General features: G+C 37.9%; 1 protein-coding gene across 4 annotated transcripts in view; it reads right to left on the bottom strand.

Annotated features, from left to right (window-relative positions):
- The window catches only part of tnpo1 (transportin 1), a 122,941-nt gene that overhangs the window by 58,252 nt on the left and 39,689 nt on the right, over positions 1 to 25,000 (bottom strand). For all 4 annotated transcript variants that reach the window (XM_048595394.1, XM_048595393.1, XM_048595391.1 and 1 more), the window contains exons 8-15: positions 24,513 to 24,635; positions 23,915 to 24,033; positions 17,225 to 17,285; positions 16,238 to 16,406; positions 13,257 to 13,409; positions 12,167 to 12,392; positions 8,988 to 9,159; positions 6,788 to 6,874 (exon numbers count right to left, since the gene is read on the bottom strand). In XM_048595394.1, the coding sequence (XP_048451351.1) occupies positions 6,788 to 6,874; positions 8,988 to 9,159; positions 12,167 to 12,392; positions 13,257 to 13,409; positions 16,238 to 16,406; positions 17,225 to 17,285; positions 23,915 to 24,033; positions 24,513 to 24,635 (1,110 nt within the window). The remainder of the gene's footprint in view (positions 1 to 6,787; positions 6,875 to 8,987; positions 9,160 to 12,166; positions 12,393 to 13,256; positions 13,410 to 16,237; positions 16,407 to 17,224; positions 17,286 to 23,914; positions 24,034 to 24,512; positions 24,636 to 25,000) is intronic.

The raw sequence follows: 25,000 nt of genomic DNA, 5'->3' as shown, positions 1-25,000 counted from the left end.
GGTGAACCTGTGGAATTCATTACCACAGGAACATTTGATGCCAAAATATTGAAACATATTCAAGAGGCGGCTAGACATACCACTTGGGATGAATGGGATCAAAGATTACGGGGAGAAAGCAGGATTAGGCTACTGAATCAGCCAATTACCATGATCCATGATGAATGGTGGAGCAGGCATGAAGGGACGAATGGCCTCCTCCTGTTCCTATTTCTATGTTTCCATTAGTGGAATACAGATAAGGCAGATGAATGTGCGGCTGGAAAGTTGATGCATGAGAGAGGGCTTTAGATTCCTTGGACACTAGCACTGGCTCTGGGGAAAATGGCACCTGTATAAACAAGATGGGGTGCACCTAAACAGAGCTGGGACTGAAACCTTTCAGGGTGCTTTGCTCGTGCCTTATCACTTTAAGATAACTTTGCAGGGGCGTGGGAACCGAGAGACCATATTCGAGGTGAACAGCACGGCTCTCAAAATGCTCAAGGATACAGATGTCACTAGCATAGAAAGTAGTAAGATAATGAGTGAAGCTGGAATAGAGGAGAAAAAAAATTTAAATGAGTTAAATGTGCATGCATGTAAACGTATGGAGTATAGTCAGTATGGTAACTAAGGTTGGGGATTTACAGACGAGATTGTAATTTGGAATAATGATGTTGTAACGTGATAGAGACCTTACTCAAGGGCGGGCAAGACTGGTTATTAAATATTCCTAGGTGTCAGCTGTTCAGGAAAGACAAAAAAGGAAAAGGAGAAGGGGTAGCTGTGTTGGTTAGGGTAACACTGCAGTGCCAAACAAGGAAGATGTCTCGGAGGGTTCAAGAACACAGTCAATTTGGCTAGAGCTATGGAATAAAAAGGGTGCAATTACATTGTAGTCTAGGTAAAGGAGGCAGAAACTAACATTAGATAGAGAAGGTGTGCTTATTACAAATGTAAGGCAGAAAATACAAATGAGAATCAACACCAATACCAAAGCTTACAGGAGAGGTGAAAAGGCAAATGTGAAAAGCAAAGGGGAACTATGAGAAAAGACATAACGGGAATTAGCAACATAAGGGGAATTCCGAAGTTTTCTACGGGTATATAAACAGTAATGGGTAAAAGTGGAGTACGGCCGATCAGAGACCAAAACGAGATTTACAGATGGAGACACGATCATGGCTGAGGTATTAAATGAATACTTTGCAAACGTCTTCACGAAACAGAAGGATGCTGCCCAGGTCATGGTGACACGGGATGGGACTTCATCACTAGAAGGGATCAAAATTAAGGAGGAAGTAGTCTTGGATAGGTTGTTGGCACTTAGAAGTTAACAAGACACTAGAACTAAATGAGATGCAACCAAGGATTTAGAAGGAAGTGACAGTGGAAATTGAGGGCACTGGCCATTGTACTTCAGTCTTCCCTCAACTCCGACGAAGTGCCAGAAGACTGGAGAACTGCCAACATTATGGCCTATTTTAAAAGGTTGCAAGGATAACTCCAGCAATTAGTTTAACTCTGGCTGTAGGGAAACATTTGGAAACAATTATTTGGGATAGAACAGAAAAGCTGAAAAATGGTAGGCTCATTACGAAGACAGTCAGCATGGAAGGGGAAAGTGTGTTTAATTCACCTGGAGTTTTTTTGAAGAGATAACAGAAAGGGTTGATGAGGTTAATGCTTTTGATGTAATATATATACACATGAATTTTCGGAAGGCACTCGATATAGTGTCACACAACAGACTCGTGAGCTAAGTTGTAGATCATGGTATAAAAGGGAGAGTGACAACATGGATACTAAATTGGGTGAGTGATAGAAATAGACAGTAAAGGTCAATGGATATTTTTCAAGCTGGAGGAAAGTTTGTAGCCAAGTTCCCCAGGGGTTGGCATCGGGAATCTTGCTTGTCTCGATCTGGATCTTGATGTTCAAGGACAATTTCAAAGTTTGCAGATGGCGCCAAACTTGGATGAACTGTAAGTTGAAAGGATAGTGTGAAACTCCAAAAGGACAGTGATAAGTTGGTATATTGGGTGGATAGGTGGCAGATGAGGTTGAATGCAAAGAAGTATGAGGTGATGGATTTTGGTTGGAAGAAGACAAAGACAATATAAAATACAGGATACAATTTCAAAAGGGAGTGCAGGAGCAGAGGGATCGGGATGGAAACATGCAAGAATCATTGAAGGTGACAGGACAGATGAAGAGAGCAGTAAATAAAGCATAGAAAGTTCTCAGCTTTGTTAATAGGGGCTCACAGTACAAGAGCAAAAAAGTGGCGTTGAATTTCAACAAGACACTTGCACGATCTCAACTGGAGTAGTGCGCATAGTTGTAGTGCCACATTATAAGAAAAATTCAAATATATTGTAAAAGTGAAGAAGTGATTTAAAAGAACATTTCCGGATATCAGAAATTTCAGCTGAGGATAGACTGACGAAGTGGGGACTGTTCTACCTGGACAGGAGGGTCTGAAAGGAGATCTGATTGAGATTATCAAAATTGAGGGTGGGCTGGTAGAGTAGATAGGGTGAAGCTGTTTCTGCTTGTTTAAAAAAAGAATGACAGGGCAGAGATGTAAAGTGATGTGCAAACAAAGCCAGGGTCATGTGTAAAACAAATTTTTCATACAGCAAGTTATTAAGGTATGGAACCGCCACCTGGAAACGTAGTGGCGGAGGCAGCCTCAAATGAGCCATTCAAAAGGGCACTGGATTTTTCTTTTGGATAGTAATGGTGTGCAGGGAAATACAGAGGAAAAAGGCAGGAGATTGGCACTGGATAATAGAGTTATTTGCAGGTATGACAAACTGAATGGCCTCTTCCTGCACCATAAAAATTCTGAGATTCTGTAGTGGTCATGGCTTCAGTTGCCTGGGCCTTGAGCTCTGAAATTCACTAAAACTCGCGTGTCTACTTTCTTTTCCTCAATTAAGACAGTTCTTCCAACTTAACTTTAAGGTTTTGATAGTTTACTGTAATCTCTCTAGGGTCACATTTTAAATTGCCAGTGACATAGCTTCGGACAGTTTAATTGAGTCATAGAGTCATACACCATGTCAATGCCAACCAACAAACATCAAACTACACTAATCCCATTTATCTGTACTTGGTCCATAGCTAACTATGCCCTGGCGTTTTATATACTCATCCAGATGCTTCTTAAATGTCGCGAGACTACTTGCCTCTACCACCATCTAATATGTTAAGGAATTACAAAATTATTGGAGTAGAATGAAAGAGAAAGATATTATAATCAGAGCCTAACTTGGTTGACTGGGATTGCCAATTAAAGTTGTTCCTTTCCTGCATTAAGGACAACTTGCATGGATGCTATCAGAATATTAGTGTAAATGGAGACTGTAGATATAGGATGAAAACTGATTGATGGGATTTAATGTATAAGCATTCTGGAATGGATAAACTGCCTTGTTCCAATGCGTTATATCCCAGATTCCTAAAGTAAGTGGACACAGACATTCTGATTGGTCAAAGCATTGCCTTGCAAAATGAACTAGAGAACACCTGTCACATATTCTGTTGAGTGAAACAGACACAGTGCATGTACGCTTTCTTTCTATCTGCAAAGAACAGGGCCTGTGTAACACTATGGTTAGGCTCCAGTACACACAAGTGTGCTATACAGAGTCTGGCTGACAATCCTAAATTTGTTGTTAGTATAATTCTTCGTACACTTAGGATTACAATCATTGGTTGCTTGGGTACAGTTGTTGCCTTGCTTTTTTGTGAAGAGTCGAGTTGATATTGTTTGATACAACCCCGCAGGCATTGGGACATAGAGCCTTCATGCTTGGTATCACCCCAGCACTGAAATTCATATGTCACATTAATCACCTGGACTATTCAGAATCAACTGCCTGGGTTAAAATTTAAACCAAGCCTGGCAGTTAACTGCCAATCAACATCAAGAGGCATTGCTATGCTGAATGTAACTATCAATCAGCATTTTCCTCTCATGAAGTATGCAATTTTTCTTCCTTGAATTGGTATTCTTGCAAATGGTCCTAATGACAGCAAGATGAAAAGCTTGAACAGACTGTGTCTTTTTCAGCATTTCTCAGATTCTATAGTACCAAACAATTACTCACTAAATAAATTTCTTGAGTTGGTAAGAAAGTGGGGTTGATGAGGAGAACATGGTGAATCTTCTCCCAACAGATTTTAAGATAATTATTTTTAGTTAACCTTATGACAACACCTCTGTGGCATATAGGATTTGAAATTGGACCTTCTGGCTCAGAAGAGGGACACAGCCACAATGGCACTCAAGTCCCTTGGATTTCAATATATCCTTTGACAAAGTACAATGAAAAAGGCTGGTTAACAAAATGGCTCATGGAACAGGAGGATCAGTGTCACCATTGAATAAAGTAAAATGGTTGCAAGACAGATAATAGCAAGACCAGCAAAAATCGTTATTGTTCAAACTGGAGTAATGCATTGCCTATTATTTTTCAATACAACACGTCTTAGCTCAACACCACTTTTTCAAGGGAAACTTGGAACAGACTGCAAATGCTGGCTTGACCAGCTATGTTCATTGTCGCAAATATCCACATATTATTTAGAACATAACTTTAGATTAGACGTTAAATGGAAAGTCTTGATTGAGAAACTGGTAATAACCACAAATAAAATGTAATTGAAACAAGCTTGGACTTCACAACACTTAATCATGTTAACTTACAAGGTTAACAGCTAGAAAGGTAACATCATTCAACTAGAAGACTGCTTAATTAGTTGAAGGGCTGACAACATGATGCTTGCAGTTATTCCAATAAAGGATGTTATTCACTTGGTTTGCCAGAATTAAGGAACGTGCTGGAATTAAAAGTTAATTAATTTTACTTTTTATCTGGCATTGGGGCGGCACAGTGGCTAGCACTGCTGCCTCACAGCACCAGTAACCCAGGTTCAATCCCACCCTCGGGCGACTGTCTGTGTGGAGTGTGCACATTCTCCCCATGTCTGCGTAGGTTTCCTCCGGGTACTCTGGTTTCCTCCCACAGTCCAAAGATGTGCAGGTTAGGTGAACTGGCCACGCTAAATTGCCCATAGTGTTCAGGAATGTGTAGATTAGGTGGGTTACAGGGGTCTGGGTGAGATGCTCTGAGGTTCAGTGTGGACTCGTGGGGCCAAAGGGCCTGTTTCCACAATGTAGGGATTCTATGATCTTCCACGATAACAAGCCATTCACATCACAATGCCATGGAGATTGGTGCAACTTAGTGAGATTCTTCACTGAGTGTTATCTGCATGAACTCAGTTAGGGCACAACCAGCAGGAAAGAGTAAATGCATGGCAGATGAAACATAACATGGATAATGAGAGGTTATCCACTATGGTAACAAAAACAGGAAGGCGGAATATCTGAAAGGAGACAGACTGACATTTGGTAAGGTGCAACGAGAACTGGGTTACTTAACAGTGTTCAAGGACGTGGCCCAAAAAATAGTGGATGCATTGATGGTCATCCTTCAAGATTTAATAGCCTCTGGAGCAGCTCCTTTGGATTAAAGAGTAGCTAATGTAAACTCACTATTTAAAAATGAGGTAAAAAGAAAACAAGAAATTACAGAGTATTTGGAAAACAGTGACAGGACTGGACAAATTCTTCATTGATTTATGAAATCATGTTTGACAAATCTATTGGAATTTTTTGACAATGTATTTAGTAAAGTTGATAAAAGGGTGGATGCAATTTACTTGGACTTCTGAAAAGGTTGCACACAAGAAATCAGCATGCAAAGCCAAAGCGCATGGAATTGGGGTAGTGTACTAACATGGATAGTGAACTAGTTCGCAGACAAGAAACAAAGAGTAGGAATAAGTGGATCATTTTCTGAGTGGCAGCCAGCCATCAGGTTAGTAGGGATCAGCACAATGACCTGTTCAAAATATATATTAATGGTTTAGATGAGGGAACTAAATACAACATCTCTAAGTTTGTAGATGACACAAAGCTGGGTAGAAGCATGATCTGTGAGGAGGACGCAGAGTTGCTTCTGAGAGATTTGGACAAGTTGAGTGAGTGCACAAATGTATAACAGATGGATGCATAACAAAAGATGGATAAATGAGGCTATCCACTTAGGTAGCATAGACAAAATGGCAGATTATCTGAATGGTGAGGGACTGAGAAAGGGGGAAGTGCAACAAGACATGGTTTCCATGTACGCCAGTCATTGAAAATAAACATGCAGGTGCAGTAGGTGGTGAAGGCGACAAATGGTATGTTTGTCTTGATAGGTGAAAGGATTCGTATACAGGTGCTGGGGCGCCTTGCTGCATTTGCACAGGGCCCTGGTGAGACCACGCCTCCAGGTTCATGTGCATTTTTGGTCTTCTTATCTGCGGAAGGATATTCGGGCTATGGAGAGAGTACAAGAAATGTTTACCAGACGGATTCCTGGGATGACAATATGAAGAGAGCATGGATCAGTTAGGACTATATGCACTGAAATTTAGAAGAATGAGGGGAATGTCAGAAACCTATAAAGTTCTTATGAAACTAGACAAGGTAAATGCAAGAAGGATGACTGAGGAGTTCAGAACCAGGGGTCACCCTCTAAGGAGATGGGACAGCCATTTAGGACCGAGATCAGGAGAAATTTCTTCACCCAGACCGTAGTGAACCTGGCAGAATTCTCTGCTTGAAAAGAAGTGGAGAAGCTGTCTCTGACCAACAAAGTTTCCTAATCCGTAATTTCCTATTTCAATAAATCGACTAACGTGAAATATTTTTGTGCAAATAACAAATTGAAGCTCTACATACCTCAAGTAAGGGAAAAAGATCTTTGTCTTCATCTTTCAACATGTTCCATTTCTGAATGAGCGGAGGCATCAACATTTGTATATATTCCTTGTGAAAGATACGAAGTAATTAATTTTATAGCTCTATTGAAATGCTGTTAAATTACTTGACAAGACAAAGCATCTTAATTTAGAAGCATTTAACTGTTGCAGAAAATTAGCAGTAAACATCTATCTTTGTAACATCATGGTCCAAATTTTGCAATATAAATAATGAGGCTTTCAAAGGCCATTATTATTAATGATTAAATCAGACTCTAACTTCTTGTGATCATGTGTCTAAGAGGACTCATTCTTCCAGAAACTTTGCTACAACAGTCATGCACTGAGGCTCAATAGTCAAATATGTGGAAGGGCATAAAACTGGAGTAGATGGGAGAGCTGCTCTCTTACAAACTGTAGATAAATGTGCTATATGATAAACGATTTTTCCATTGAAGCGTAAATGAATTTCAAATATTACAAGACATCTTTATCACTATCAAACTACTCTGGCACTGAAAATGTACCGTTCTAAGTATGGAGCCTTATTCCGTCAGAGTTGAATTTTTAAAATCTCCAATAATTTTATTTTTGCCTATTTTTATTTCTTTCATTTTATATATATGATTTGAAACTGAAATCATCGATTTGACTTTGAATGAGCTGCTCTTTTATCTTTTGGTATGGGGTCTGGGTATCTCAGTAAGGACTCTTCATTCCAATCGGTCAAGTTGTTTGACCTGATTAGACACCTGTTTGAAAAAAAAAGGGGCACAGCACTATTGTACTTTTAACTGTCTGAATTAGAAAATCTGTGGGAAAGCATAATATATATATCAAGCAATCCATTCATAACAGACACCAAAAGCCAGTCCACTATTCTGAAATAAGGTTTGTTTATTTTAAACAAATGTGATCATTTGCCTCCTCAGAAATAAATACTACAAATTCCATATTACAATATTTAGAAACATTTTGAAAACCTACTCCAGAAAATCATTTACTTTCGCGGGGTTAAGAACGCCTTTAATTTTTCTGTGTAGGATCACAGAAAATGTGCTTGTCGCACTATTGGGTTGTTGGGAAGTGGTGGGTGGGGGGTGGCAGTAAATCATCTACAAGGTGCGAAAGGGTTACTGAATGGGTGTGGTGTGGGGACGGGAGAGGCACTTGAATCAAGGTTACAATCTGACCAATCTTTAATTTATTAAATGGCACAGCAAGTGCGAGGGCCAAATAGCGTAGCCTGCTCCTGTTACATATCATTCAAATTTGTATGTTTTTGAAATTATAGCCAAAAACAAAGAGCAATAGAAGCTTTTCTTGATACCTAGTCAATGCAACATTTACATTAAATATGCTGATTCTAGAAAAGATTTTACCATGAGTACTGAAACAAAAATGTTGCTGTTTAAAAATAAGGAGCCAGAGATAGGAATATTGGGTAGTAAACTCTTGACCGTAAGTGATGAATGGTTGATGTAACAGAGAAGAAATCATGGCAGTAACTACAACAAACCTAATATTTTCTAACACATTATTAATAAAGTACAAGTGATGAGTTTTAAATTAAGCAGTAAAGCAAAACTGTACAATATTTCAGTGCAAAATCTGAATTTGAAAATAAGTACTAAAAGAGTACACTGCTACATCATTGTGCTTGAAAACAGCCAACTTAGGGTATATTGCACATAACTTACAGCACAGAAACTAGTCCACAGGTGATAATACTTCCCATCCCTTTTCAACTAAAATTATCTGGTCAATCATTCGATCCCTTGTCCTTATTTATACCCAACTTCCTCATTAACATACCCATAATCTTTATCTCAATTACTCCTCGTTCCAACTTCTAACCACTCATTCATTAATAACTACCTTGTGTTTAATTACTCCTAGATTCAAACACCCACAAGTGAAAATACCGTCGCCACCTCTAGTCTATCAAACCCTTTCAAAAACCGAAGTTGCTGGAAAAGCTCAGCAGGTCTGGCAGCATCTGTGAAGAAAAAAATTTCTAGCAATTTCGGTTTTTGTTCCTGATTTACAGCATCCTCAGTTCTTTCGTTTTTTACTTAAAAGGCATCCAATGGATTACACTCTGCCTGTTCAGTTTTAACTTCCTCTCAGTTCTAATAACGCAAGACACTGATTATGCTGCAGTATTTTCTTTCCCTCACCTGCTTATTTAAATGGTGCCCTACTGAGTCAGCAAGGGTTCCAATGGCATCATAAAGAATTAGAAGATTCTTATGTTGATATTTGTTAAAAGCAAAAACAAGTGTATCAAGTATGTAACCAAGGTACGGCACCAACTCCGTGCAAGCTTCTTCCTCTAGGGTAGCAAAAGCACTGGAAAGCAAATAAAAAAATTGTAATATATAATTTATATTTCTGACTTAAACACACTTTTTTTGTATACAGACCACTAGAAATCAGGACAATTTTAGCTGCAGAACTGATTCTTCAAATCTATCCATGGTCAAAATAATGGAATTTGCAACATAAACATACCAATAACAAATTTATAAAATCCCAAATTATACATCGAGTACATGCTAATGAGTTAAGACACATCAAATCAGTACTTTTATTTACAGTTCAAATATCGATTAACGTGGCAGCGCTACACTGTGCCTTGGCTCTTGGAAATGTTTTGTCTTACATTTGTTTCAGTTCCTTTGTGTTTTGCAGAATATTCACACATCTTACTATATGCATCTTTGTTCTCACCAGCAGCAGCAGACCTACCTTTCGAAAGCTAGAACTGAAGACTGGTCTAAGTTTAGTGGATGTAAACTGTTACTGTATGAAAGATCAATGATGAGCAGGCTCAGTTGAAGTAGTGATTGGGAACGACAAAGTTGATTGTCATCACCAGGGCAAATATCCTCATCACTGAAATCTATTACTGGGCTTTCCAATGACAAAAGTAAATTCTGTGAGCAGTTCTGACAACACCAAGAATCATATATAGGATTCAACCTTTTTAAAACAATTACTAACTTTCACTTAACTAAGCAACGGAGAAATTAAATTCCATTTTGTTTAATTGTAGTTGGCTGTTAAATACTTCTTGTACAGAAGTCGTCATATGCAAGGTCAAAAATAAGGATTATGTATGGTTTCTTTGATTTGAGCTACAAAACAGCAATGTAAACTTAGGTTAACACTAGTGAATACTTTAAAAGACTTAGCTGTTACTCAAAGCTGTCTATTTCAGTTTCAACAGTTATTGTGACATCACACATAGTCCTTTAGTTAAAGGATTTTCATGGATTTTGGAGAATTCTTAGATGCATCAATTAAAACATCTGGAACAACAGTTAATCACGAGGAGGTAACACTACATGCTCTAAGTAGACGCTAATTCTTCACTGGTGTCATTTTACCTTAGTAAATATGTGTGGAATTGGTATGTTTAGAGGATCAAGCTGTTACAAAAGGGACAATCTTTACAAAATGATGAACTTGTTAAAGGATTAATGAAGTGACAATAAGAAGTTTTGTCAGTAGGATGACCACTAGTTTCAAAGATCTACTCAGGAATAGGGCAGATACTACCTAGCTAATCCATATTTGATAATGAATTGTCCCTGACTGTTGATGCATTAACTGTCCAATCAGAGTACATGATGTGCTTGATCATGCACAGGAGATAGTGGCCAACGGTTAGCCTGGGTTTTAGTGATTTGATGTACAAGACCATTTATGTCATAAGTTCAGTCAATAGAACAGAATACGACACTGGTACTCAGTTAACCAATGTCACAACTAGATATCCTTAAGTCTTTAGAACTACTGACTCATTAATTACCTTTTCTCTTGTGTATGCTTTGAACTTAATGAATTCCAAAAACCTAGAGAAAATATTTATGCACGAAATAGGTCTTGAAACTAATCTGAACTGGTAAACTTTAGCCTGGCTCTTTGAAACTCACACTAATTAAATACTTATGTCAATTACAAGTTACGTGCACTCCAAGATCTTAGAAATACTTCAAACAGTAGGGACACCAGCCTAACAAATTTCAAATTGAATATGAAGCTTGCTTCTGATCATTAGAGCACCTGCCGAGGGCTAGACAACCAAAATCACACAAAGGGGCTCAAAACTGACCAAACTGTATTGATTTAAGTCAAAATTTGTATTTTTGTTTGCAAAAGTGAACTATCCAAGGTTTATTAGAATCTAAAGCATATTATCTAAAATAGCCATAGAATCAAATTTCACTTTTGAAAAGGCAATTGTACTAATTTGCAGCATCATAGGGGAAATACTATATTTTCAGATGAACTGGACAATCCTTTCAAAAGCGTGAGCTGCTTCCTTCTGTGCCACACGATTCTGTGTTTCAAAGTAAACAACAATGAAAAAAAGCCAACCGCAAAAATATAAACCATTGAAGCAATGACTGAAATTTACTTGAGGGAACATGTTGCAGAAAGTAAAATTCAGTCATTTTGCACAATACTGGCACTGGACGTTTGTCCACAAGATATTTAGCAAAATTATAACTTGTATTTATAACACCAGTAATGTAATAAAATGTCCTTTGGTTCTTCACAAAAGTATCAAAGCAAAATTTGACTAAGCCACATCAGGCAACATTAGAACAAGTTGTGAAAACTTTGTCAAGGAGGTGCATTTTAAGGATAATCTTAAAATCGGAAACAGAAATGAGAAGGTTAAGAGTAGGAATCCCAGAGTTTAAGGCCTAAACAACTGAAGGCATGGCCATCAACAGCAGAGCAATTAAAACCTGGGACACTCAAGAAGCCAGAAGTATATCAGCACATATATTTCAGACATTCTGTAGCGTTATAAAGATAAGGAGGCTCAAGGCTAAGGAGGGAATCTGAAGATGAAGATGAGATTTAAAATCAAGGCATTGTCTAAATGGAAGCTAATGTACGTCCACAAGCACAGGAGAAAAAGAGTGAAGAGACTTGGTGTGATCAAGGACACGGGCAGAGGGTTGGATGACCTCAAGATTATGGAACAAAGGATGTGAGAGAGGCGAGCCAGGAGAGAATTGGAATAGTGAAGTCTGAAGGTTTAAAAAAAACATGGATAAGCTGATATCAAGGCAGTTAGGTGAGGTCATGGCAGTAGAAATAAGATACCATAGGCAGATATAGGTGGAAGCTCATTTCAGGGTCAAGTACAATACTCAGGTTGCAAAGAGTCTGGTTCAGCCTCAGAAGCCATGAAGTTGGAAATTAGGGTCAAAGGCATTTCACAACGGTGTTTGAATCTTACGTACTTGTCGTTCATACAATAATAAAAAGATGTAAAGTTTATAATTTCATCCAGAGAACTTGTAATGACCTCTCAAAATATTATCCAGTAACATACCTGCAGGCAGCCTCTTGTACTCGCTTATTGCTGTCCAAGATACGCTTCAACAGCTCAGTCATTAATGGCTTCAAATAAGTATCTGGGGGCTGACTTACTACCCAATGTGCATAGCGGCTGAGTGTCCAACAGGTTATAGAACGCACAAGAGCTTTTTTATCAGAGAGGCACTGAATAAGGTGAGGGATGAGCTCAGGCAGGAAAGGAATCATACCCTGCATACAGCCTGTAAACGAAAAAATAAAATTGGGGAAAATTCCCTGATCATCATTTTACAAAACTAAGATCCATGTTCTACAGATAAATATATTGTTCACAAGTATAAATAAAAGTACTGCATTTTCTTGCCAGTACGCTAACAATCTCTAATCTTCACTGGTCCCCTACACACCATATTATGCAACATCAGTGGAGAACAAGCTTAATTCAGAAGCGATCAAGAATTGTAGCAGAAAATCCAGAATCATATCAAATTTTAGTTTTTATATAAAATGATTACAATGTGATGCAATCATATGCAATGTTAAAAATCCAACAGCTGAATTAACATTTCTTCTAGCAAGATGAGAATGTTATAATTTAACTGAAACATTAATTACTCCAAGTCAAAGGCTCAGTTTTAACTGCAAAGGAGTCACAAAGTGATGCATGCACCAATTTTAGTTCTTGCTCATCAAATTACAGCTAGCAAGTAATACATATTTTAATTTTTCTTCCCTTCATTCGGATTTTTTATGCCACATCTAACAACCAAGAAAACAGTTGAACAGCCCAATCTCAAACTGAAAATACAGCAAGGAAATAATTTTTTCCCTTTAAGCGTTCAAGGTTACTCTCATGCACTAATTTCCCCTTATTCATGGAAAGGTACCACAGAAGCCACCTAAAGTGCATGCATGTGTACAAGAATCCATTTACATACTCGAAGTTATGAATGCAATGTTAATGAGCTTTTACTAAAAATGTATGCACTCTAAATTTACATACATACTAAAATCAATACTAAGATTCAAAGTTTCCATGTTATGGACAATTTTTTTTAAAAATGTAAATGTAAATTAGCTTTTCCAGAATGCAATCTTGAACTAACCTTCAGCAATAGCTCCAAGCACCAGAATTCCAGATTCCTTCACTACCCAATCTGGGTGAAACAGCAGCTCTTTCAGGAGTGGCAGCACGTGTGGCAACAATTCATCCCGGAAAACATTAGCCAGCACATCTAATGCAGCAGCAGAACACTTTCCTAAAGAAAAATTTATGTTACATTTATTATGCTGTACTTATAATAACTTATGCGTATGTAAAAGTAGGACCTTCAAAGTGGACTTCAACTTCTACAGACAAATAAAAACTATTGTAGGAACAGTGCCAGTGCCTTCAAAAGCAGAGTTAATTTAGAAGTTAGCTGGCTATTTAAACCAGATAAAAGGACAAACAGAACTTTTCCTAATCATTGATGGGAAGTGAGCATCACTGACTCAGCCAGCATTACTTGCCCATTCCAAACTGCCTTGCTGTCTTCTCGAATTGTTTTAGCCCTTGGAGTGTAAGTATGCCTACAGTGCTGTTCAGAAGTGACTTCTTTGGATGTAATGATGTGATAAGAGGACATGCCAAGGCTCACAAAGCTGGAATAACAGAAATATATAAAAAAAGTGAAAAACTTCAATGAGAATTTGTAAAGTTTGATCAGATACAACTATGAGTGTTACATTTTAAATATGTGGACCAAAAGCTTAATGGGTGAAAGTTTCAGCTCAATATTTCAAGAATTTTACTGATATTGTGAAGCGGATAGAACATGAAATTGCAATTGTTTATAATTTACATAGATGATTTGGGGTTGGGGACCACGTGCAGTGTGTCAAAGCTTGAGGATGACCCTAAGATTAGTGGTAGAGCAAAGTGTGCAGCAGAGTCTGGAAGTTTGCAGAGGGATATACATAAAGTGAGTGGGTGAAGGGCTGGCAGATGGATGTCAATGCTGATAAATGTGAAGTCATCAATTTTGGTAGGAATAACAGTAAAAGGGTCTATTACTTGAATGGTAAAAACTTGCAGCATGCTGCTGTGCAGAGGGACCTGGGTGTCCTTGTGCATAAATTGCAGGAGGTTGGTTTGCAGGTACACCTGGTAATTAAGAAGGCAAATAGAATTTTGGCCTTCATTGCTAGAAGGATTGAGTTTGAAAGCAGGCAGGTTATGTTGCAGCTCTATAGGGTGCTGGTGAGGCCACAGCTGGAGTACTGTGTGCAGTTTTCATGTCCTTACTTGAGAAAGGATGCATTGGTACTGGAGGGGCTGCAAAGGAAACTCACTAGATTGACTCCAGAGTTGAGAGGGTTGGCTTATAGAGGCTGAATAGACTGGGGTTGTATTCATTGGAATTTAAAAGAATGAAGTGGGGGGGATCTTATAGGAACCTTTAAAATTATGAAGGGAATAGATAAGATAGAAGCAGGGAGGCTGTTTCCACTGGCAGGTGAAACTAGAACAAGAGGGCATAGCCTCAAAATTAGGGGAACCAGATTTAGGACTGAATTGAGGAGGAACTTCTTCACTCAAAAGGTTGTGAATCTGTGGAATTCCCTGCTGAGTGAAGTAGTTGATGCTTCCTCGTTGAATGTTTTTTAAAGCTAAGATAGGTAATTCCTTTACTATTCAAAAAATTAAGGGTTATGGTGAGAGGGTGGGTAAGTGGAACTGAGGCCATGAAAAGGTCAGCCATAATCTTATAGAGTGGGCTCGACAGGCCAGATGACCTACTCCTGCTCCTGGTTCTGATTCTTATGTTAAAAAAAAAACACATTCTTAAAAACAAAAATATTTAATGGATAATGTTAGTTCTTTTTTGGACTCAAGGGAATAGTGACATTAATTACTATTACATAATGGAGATGACAGCATTTATTCAATCACCTTTTAAAAAAGAGAAAAATTATGCATATGTTGTGTCCAGGAACTAGGAGGTCTAATAGTTAAATAAAAACCAAAAGGACTGCGGATGCTGTAAATCAGGAACAAAAACAGAAGTTGCTGGAAAAGCTCAGCAGGTCTGGCAGCGTCTGTGAAGAAAAAAAAAAATCAGAGTTAACATTTTGGGTCCAGCGACCCTTCCTCAGAACTTCGAGGAAGGGTTACCGGACCCAAAAAATTAACTCTGATTTTCTCTTGACAGATGCTGCCAGACCTGCTGAGCTTTTCTAGCAACTTCTGTCTAATAGTTAAAATTGAACTTTTCATTACATGTCTTACAAACATCATTTCTGCAACACAGTACTATTATTACGAATTTTGATACATTGTTTCAAAAGTTTCCTTTCAGTAAAGCTTCAACACTACTAACTGGATCTGCAGTCCTATTCCAGCAGCATACTTCTTTCATCAGGCACCCCTATAATACTTATGCCCTCTTTGAGCCCCTCTCTTTTAAAAAACACTATTAAAATTCCACAAAGTCTGTCAAAATTCCTAAATTGACAGACTTTGTGGAATTTTAATAGTGTCAGCTTTTTGATTCAGATAGTATGATCACATTGAATTTTATTCAGAGAGCATGCATTTTTTTGCTATTACTCCCAAAGCTTTGTGTAGGTGATTTCTGTAACAATTACACATTTCAATAAAAGTACCGATGTTAAATCAGACAAAAACAGATAATTCCAAAATATAAATTACAGCTCATTATAAATTAGTTGTTCCAGCACATTTCCAAAGTGTATTAAATTCCATGCAGTTTTAAAATACTCTGACAGGATACGGCAGGGGCACTTTGTTGGAGACCCAGTGTTCTCATTTAGTGTTCCACAGCACTGTGATCAGTATACTGTAGTGTTAACTATCCGTTTACAAATTGATTATAATACCACCCTGGCATCGACCACTTCTTGCCAACCATTTACCATGGCAAATGAGCTTACATAGTTCCTTGAATTACATCCCTGCATTAAAAATGGTCCTGGAAATTATACTTTTTTTATAAAAAAGCTGGGTAAAATTTATTAGTTAATAAGGGATACTGAATAGGAAAGCAAATCAATCTTATAAGCAACATTTTTCATTTGACCATACTTAAATTCCAATCAGAAATTGTGTCATCATCATCGAGATCGTCCTCATCCTCCTCTTCTTCACCGATTCCATCTTCTTCATGCTGCTGAGCAACCGTTCGGGATCGGTGAAAGCGAGGTTTAATGTCTTGTTCATTATCAGGAACAGCTTCATCTTCCTCAACATCACCCTGAAAAAGAAAATTTAGTAGTTAATTGTTATTTACTTTTAACCATAAAAACATCATTTTCTCACAGCATCTGGACTGTTAGCAAAACATCTTTATTTATTCACAGAATGTGGGCATCATGTGGGAGGGAAATGTCTGAGAGAGGAGGCTGGGGGAGACATCCCTGTGAGAAGAGGATGGATAAAAGGCATGTGAGAGCAGAAACCGCACTGGTGCTCACAAACCCCAAGGTGTAGCTGATGACCCCACTGGGGATCATGGCACACAGTTTGGAAAGCCCTGTGGTAGAGGTCACAAGTTTGAAAGCGCTGACAGTCGAGTCCTGTTGAGTTGTTGTAGTGCATCAATAGTGGAGGTAGTTGGTGTTGTTAGAACTGTACTCATCTAGGCAAGTGCAGAGGATTCCACAACATCTCTGGCTTGAGCCTCGAGCTTGGCAAGCACATTTTGGTTAATCAAGTTACCTCAGTGACCTCAGATTTGCTCTTGTAGCCACTATATTTATGTGGCCAACCAAGTTCAGTTTCTGGTCCATTATCTTGAGGATTTTGAAAGTGGGGGGATTCACTGACAGAAATGCAATTGAATGTCAAGATATAGTTAGATTCCCTCCTGTTAGAAACTGACATTTTCTGGAATGTGCATGGCTTGAGTGCTGCTCGCCACTTATCAGCCCAAGCCCGAACACTGTCCAGATTTTGCTGCTAAAGGTTGCCGATTGCTTCATATGGATAGACCTTGCTGCCTATGGATGTGGACTGCTTAAAAACAAATCTACTTCAAAATTACTGTGCCCAGATATAAACAAAGTAACTCACCTTAAGAAGAATAATATCAATTTCTGAATATTTCATCCCATTCACAAGGACAGGTATTAATCTGAAATTAAATTTTCTCAAGTCAAGGTTTTTTAAAAATACATGCAGTTAAGCATGATTAAATACTTACTACAATTATTCATTGAAATGATATCAAGTTGCTCTAAATTTTGTAGCGCAGTATCAGGTATTTGAAACCTATGTACAAATAGGGATAAATTAGTTATTCGTGTCTAACAAAGCCTTTCTACTGATAAGTATGCAGACTCTGTTCCTACGCTATTAGTTTTGCCTGAGCGTGCTCACATAAGCAAGATTTAATGACCTTCAAAATTGGGTGCTTTGAATAACAATTAAATTAAAAGATTACAAATTGCCTTAGCACAGTAATAATGCCCCAGATTTTTTGCATATTGTTTTGTCTGCTGTTGACAATCAATTTTATAAAGTCATAACTTGTTGAACAATTTTGAAAAACCCAGTCTGGTTTCACTAGATTTGAGGACTTCTTTTTGGCAAATATTGCTGGCATGATGGACTCTCTTATCTAGAGATAAAATGATATCTGTGCCCCTTGCCATGCAGCAGTATTTCTAACAGCTAAAAAAACCAAAGAGAGAAGCCATCTCAATTTAAACACCTTATCAAAATAAAATGTAGCCAGTTACCTTATGCATACCTACAGCATCTATCAGGTACTTTGAGTCAAACAAAATTTACACCAGCAGTAAACACTGACAAATATCATTAGACATACTGTTTGAATTTGGAGTCCATTTAAAACTAATTTTTCTATTGCTTCCTGCAGTAGCACAACCTCTCATGTAATAACTGCTATAGCAGTTACTTCCTTCCTCCAAACAATTTCTAATCAACAAGTACAAAAGGGAAGTGACAAAAAATACCACTCATGCCACCATATTTCATAAGGTGACATCAAATAATTGCCTACCTTATTATTGTGTTTAGGAAAATAAAGCTTTATTCCAAAAAGAATGAAAACCAACACTCAGATGAAATTGGGCAAGGGAACAAAGGTTATTCTAATGATATCAGTAGCTATCCCATGTTCACTGACTAAAGAATTTGGACAAGTCATTGACACCATGTAAACTGCCATTTTCTAAAATAAGGAATATCAACAAATGCTCAATCAGCTGACAGTTCTCTTTAGAAAGGTGTCTGCTTCAGATGGAAGGTGGCAGAAGAGATGGAGGGAAGACGCAAGGAACAGTTCCCTAATACATCAGCTAGAGAGCAGAATGCTGCCTTCACAACTTTGTAAAGCTTGACAACTGTCTGTCCATCCTCTGGCATCAGTGAAACAGCCTCACTTGTGACGTTATATACATGTTTGGTCAAATTAACCGATCTATCATATCTAAACAGCTGCTTATTTACAAATGTAATTACCAGAAAATTATTTATGAATGAATGACTGCCTAGGTAACTGTAGCCCTGAACTGCCAAAATTTAAGAATATTCCTGAGAGACACAAGTAGAACAACATATAGAATAAATAAGCAGAACCAAAATCATTGCATGTATTGACCTGGTAAGATTCATTGTCGCTGAGTTATCATGACAAGAGAACTGCGTGTGAAATGCAGACAGAAGGGTGCAAAAAAAAAAGAACACAATAGGATATTGTCATGAGAAACAGGAATGTTGTATTTTAACAAGATGTAGCCAACAATAGAAAGTTCAATTAGTCAATACACATCAGGCGTACAGAAATTGCTATTTTTTTTGAAGGAGGCTTTTTCCTGCTCCTTTGGTAACCCCTTACACAATGCCTGTGTGTTGTGTCTTCCCAGGCTCCAAATGTTGTATGGCATTTAGGGTATCAGTAACGCCAAGCAAACTGCATGGCATAGCATCCAGACTGATCAGGCACCTGAAGCATACTTTCAACATTCTAACTACATGCACGTTTGACTTCTTTGGTGGCAGAGTTCATCATATTTAGGCAATGACCTGACAAAGTGGACAGGTCTCAATAGCTATGCCTGGTTGTCGTAATTTTCACTGTTTCACTCAGAAAAGTCTGTTCAATGCTGGGATCATTGACACTATGAGAATCAGGACAGCTATCAAAGAAAGCAAACATTATAAGTGAAATATGGCTTCTTGGACTTTGAGAGAACCTTGGTATTCCTATTCATTGGCAGTACAGTGCCTGTAGTTGCAAGTGAAGCTAAAGCATGTTACTGAAAGCTTTGTCTGTGAAGTCTGTATCTGTGTCAAGTCAAAAGAGAAGTGCCTCAACCTACACATTCTTGCGTAAGAAGCCATAAATCTAAATATGTAACTCTAGAGGTCATGCAAAAGTTTACGAATGGACACATGGACAATGGACAGAAGTGATCAGGTTTGAAGCAGCATTCAACTACACAAAATTATGTAATAGCATGGGAAAAGATTTTGAAAAAAGCTTCAAAGCAAACCAAGGAACAGAAAGAACCTCCAAAGTATTTTAAGGGTATTGAGGAATTGTTCAGAGAGTATGTTTAAACACTACATCTTGGGCCACAAGAGACAAGTACCAAATAAAAAACAAAAGTATGTAGAGTCCCGTTTCAGCATGGGTAACTTTGAGGTTCTGTGGACCTAAAATTAAATACATTTTAAAAATGAGGGCATTGAGTTTGAATATATTACACAGCTTTTTTTCTTAACTACTTTAATTTAGTTGAGGAAATTTTACTGAATTTTCAGAAAACTTCAGATGATTCAGGATTCTGTCACCACTGTCTAAGAAGATTGTTGATTATTGTATTGCACATTCAAAGAGCAACTATACACTCAAGTCACTAAGTTTAAAAATTCCTGGAATAGTCCAGGTGGTGATCACTAAGAAAAAGCAAGTTGTTAAGGAAGCCATACGTCAGGCTAGGATAAGGAATCAAAAAACATTTCAGGGATTCCACAAGAACATGGATCATCGCATATTCAGTACTGAATAAGGACAACAATGCGTTGCTGGTGCAACAATAATGAGCACTACTGCAGCATAGTAAGTGATTCAAAACAGGGATGGAAATATACACGGACCAACCTACTTATCTGACACTTACGTTCCACTTGTATTTCTTCACATTTTTCCTCACCAATCAACATAATCCACTACTCTGTTCTCCCTCATATGCCTAATCATCTTTTGCTTAAGTGGATATATTCTGTTTGCTTCAAACAGAGTTTCACATGCTTACCATTCTTGGTTTTTTGGTTTGCTCTTCCTCACATGTGGAAACACTGTCTACTCTTTTCAACACCTTTCATAATTTTAAAGACATATTAGATAATCCTTCAGCCTTCACTTTTCAACTGAAACAAGATTCTGTCCTTTGCTGAAACATATAACCTTGTAGTTCAGAATCAGCTCAAGGAGATAAGAGGCGTACTCTTGCTCCTGCAAACTGATAGCATTGTTTTAAATCTTTCTTGCACTTTTTTTTTAAATAACATGACAATTACAACTGCATGCACTATTCTTAAATGTAATGCAATACAAAAGAGTTCACCATAACGTCTACATTTTATTTCTATTCCTCTAGAAGTAAAGCATGGTTTAGTTTTTTGTGATGTCTTATATACCTGCATCAAAACAACTAGTGAATTGTGTACGTGTACACAATCCATTTACTCATCAATCCATTTATATTCTTATTTTCTGCATTATATGTGACCTGTTTATTTTTCTTACCAAAATTACCACACTTAAATTACTCTGGAATATAAAACCTCAATGTGGGGTTAGCATCTTGACTGGCTAACAGGATGCAGAGGGGAGACACATACAGGTCCTTTCCAGTTTGGCAAAATACACCTTGTCCTTGACCAAATTTCACTCAAGTACATAATTCCAAAGTGCCAATAATATCCTTCAATTTGAGGATTTCATATCTCAGGGGAGTGTGTTTTTAGGAACACAGTCTAAATCTTGTTGCACAGATCTTTCAGCACATCAAGCTTGACATCCCACAAGGTAGCGGGTACCAGATTTGCTTCCTTTACAGCCAATGCTGTTCCTCATCATCACAGAAAGGTGGCCAATATCAAAGATCCATCGCACCCTGGTCATGATCTCCTACAACCTCTTCAGTCAGGCAGAGAATGCAGAAACCTGAACAAACGCATGAGCAGATTCAGGAACAGTTTTTTTATTCAGCCCTTATCAGATTGTTGAATGGACGCTAACCTCAAATAACGTAACCTGCAATGTAATTTATATGCCTCTAAGTCTTTTTGATCTGTACATCCTTGGCTTGCTGTGATCTGCCTATACGGCTCACAAACAAAGCTTTTCATTGTATTTTGGTACACGTGACAATAAATCAAAAAAATACTGTGACTCAAAGCATGATACAGTATTTTTAGTAAGACAAGTTGTCATTATGTTGACTAATTTGAGCAACTCCTCCCAAACATTAATGTCAATGCTGCCAAGGAGACCTCCAAAGTGTCTTTCAACTGTTTACTTTCTTCTCCCCGAACATTGCAGACCTTTTGGCCATTTAGACACAATGCCTGGTCCATCAGAGTTGATGTTACAGGAGTTTTGCCTGCATGCTTGGTTGGGGTAGGGCGATGGTAGTTTCAAAAAGGATGATCATGTGTTTGAATCTGAAGGATGCAGTGGAGGCACAGCTAGTGGGTATTTCTCTAGTGCTTTTATATGTCATTAACACACAATACAAGTTTCACTTTAATACAAGTATGTGGTGATGACAACTACTCTAAACACTTGGGGCTCTCATCAATTTGCCAAAGTCTTTACTGTCAAAGACTGGCTATCGTAGTTTGCAGAAGGCTGAGACGATGCAGTGATCCCGTGTCAGCTCTTCTTGTCTATGAGCCCACCCAGCTATGGGAAGTGCTCGATAAATAGAAGGTTGGCTATTTGACTGACGAGGTCTGGGTTGATATGCAAGAGTTATTCTGGCAGCATTCAATATTTGGCATTATTTACAAGCTAGTCACACTCAGGTTTTTCTTGTTGTCACTATAATATAGGCAAATCAGCAGCCAATTTGCACAAAGTAAGCTCCAACAAAAAGCAATGTCAGTAACAAGATAATCTGCTTTCATGATTTGATCGAGAGTCAAATATTAGCTAGATCGACTGGAGTAACACCCGCAACTCTTCAGAACTGCACACGGGATCCTTAAAGTCCAATTAAAGGGGTCAAATGAGTCCTCAGTATAACATCTGTTCTAAAAGAGTGCATAATTCAGGCAGTTCTCCCTCCTGTTGCACTGGATTGTGAACTTTAATTTTCACATTCAAGTCCCAATGCAGGACACAATCTCTGGCTCAGAGATGAATGCACTATCAAATGAATCACAACTGACAGAAAAGAATGAACAAGACGAAGTGGGCTAGGAAGGGGATGAAAAGACAAGAGGAAAGAAGGAAAACAAAGACGGGAGACTACAAACCTACCTGTCTGCATTTCACTTCATTTGTCATTTCCACATTCTTAAATTTTCAGGAATTACCTTCTAAACACACTCCCAATACGTTGGTTCTCATTTTCGAATGTTTTAATCTTGTGTTTTCCTCACTACTGTCTTTGGTCTACTGGAAATGTCCCTATCCATGAAGAAGTTTATCAGTTCACTGTGGAACTGGTTGCCATGTCATGCAAGTCTGTATCATGCAGCCATCCAATATTCAAATAGTACATCGCCACTTTTGTTTTTTTACTATATACTGTGAACAGAGAGCACCAATTTTGAAGTAAAATTGCATCTTCTGAGTAAACTCAATAAAACAAAACATTAAATTTAGAATCCCAAAGGAATAAATGATTTCCATTGTAGTTTCCTAACTGAATGTTCTGAAGATGACTAGCAGCCAATTCCATCATGTTCACTATCAACTGCAGTTTTGTATAAACTACAGCTGGAATGTTACTTAGTTATGCAGCCTACAGTTAAATCACCTTTTACACAGCTGTAGGAATTAGCACATTACATACAGCACAAGTCCGGCCCATAATATTGCTGACAGGCATTATTTGACAGGATTTCTGATACCCTACAATTCTAAAGTCACTGAAACCAGCTTCGATTCTTTTCCCCACCATTCTTCCCTCTATCCTGAAAACCGTTGCCCTGTTGTAGAACAATTAGATAATATTCCCAGTATCAACTAACCTCTAACTCTTGTTAACTTGTACCTCATTAATCACTCCGCATTTACATTGTGACGTTACAGCAGTCTTGTGGAGCATGAAGCATGCTTAACTAAATAAAGGGATATCATGTACTAGATGATCTTCCCAAATTCCTTATCTGGCATTAATTCTGAGCAGGTATGAGGAGGAGAGGGATAAAGTATCATTCTCAATAGCCAATAAACGGCTACATTTTCAGTATTTTACCAAAAAGAAAAAACTCTGGCCAGTCAGCTTAAAAGTAATTTGTTGCTCCAAGAAACCTTGCTATAAAAGGTCCAGTTTTCACTTTTTTTATTACATAAATAAGGTTCCCATTTTAATAGAATGTTTTAATATTTTCCATTTGTTTTAAGAGATGATTGCCCAAAGGATCAGCGCTTTCAGCTATCATTGCCAACTTGATTAAAAAAAAGATAATGTATAGAGGTCGCATAGCAATAAAAATGCTTTGTAAGAATTAGCACATTTAAAATTACTCTTCTTACAGTGAAAGACAGTTACTCACAGAGACATATGTCCAGAAAGTACATCCTTGCAAATGGGCTGTTCAGCCAATGTTAGCCAGAACTCGCAAGCTTCCAGTGCTACATTTTCATCTTGATCCTGTGTCCTCTGCAACATGTACTACAGAAAAGTAATGTCATCATTATGAGTAAAACTCAGCATCTGTTTTTGTTTAATTGTTTAAACATACAACTACACATTACAGTATATGGCTTTGAAATGAATAAATTTAACTGGCACAAATTAATATAAACGGAATTGTCAAGATACTTCTAGGTGACTGCAGAATTGGACATCAATGCTTATACCCCAAAAGTAGGCTTCCATTTTAAGTTGAGAATATTTCTGAAACAAATCAGAAATTGCTTGGTGGAATGACATTAGAACAAGATTAAATTTAAAGCCAAAATAACATGGGAAAACAAAGTTCACCACTGATTTGAGAAAGCCTTTTCAAAAGTCTGTGTCATCCCGAGAAATATTTATGTTTATAAAACACATTACAAAACCATGACATACCCAAATGAGTGTTCATAACATTTAATTAAGAAAGGGGACAGTTGTTGTGAGAAAAAAAACAAGCCAAGAGGAGTTTTCACCTCAACAATGTTGTGCATCTGAGGGAGCAAGCGATCCATTCTAACTTCAAGCAGCATAACAAGTGCACGACAAACATTTTTCCGTACTTCAGATTCTTCATCTCCAGCCAATGCAAACAAGTTCTGAGAGAACAATTTTTAATGTTTAGAATTGCATAAATTTATATATTACATAATTGGAAGGCATTGTCTCTCTCTCACTATGGTCTTTGTGTGCAATGAACTTAAATGCCCACATGTCAGCACCAAGAGTGAAAGTGCATTCAACGTTCAGAATTCAATACACCTGACAAACATATACTGACTGCATATACTGCCAATATGTACCATGAAGAGACTACGCACATTAAACTGGTAAGCAGCATCAGCCTGAATTAGAAATTTCATTATTTGATGAATGCCCAACATAAAAGATCCTGAATGTTTATACAATAGTCGACGTGGGTAAATTTCCATGTTGACACTTAAAAGAATAAGAGCTTTGAAGT

This window comes from Rhincodon typus, chromosome 3 (genome assembly GCF_021869965.1).
Source record: "Rhincodon typus isolate 14 chromosome 3, sRhiTyp1.1, whole genome shotgun sequence".
Lineage (NCBI taxonomy): Eukaryota > Metazoa > Chordata > Chondrichthyes > Orectolobiformes > Rhincodontidae > Rhincodon > Rhincodon typus.
Note: the sequence above shows the minus strand (reverse complement) of the source record. Positions and strands in the feature narration are given on the sequence as shown.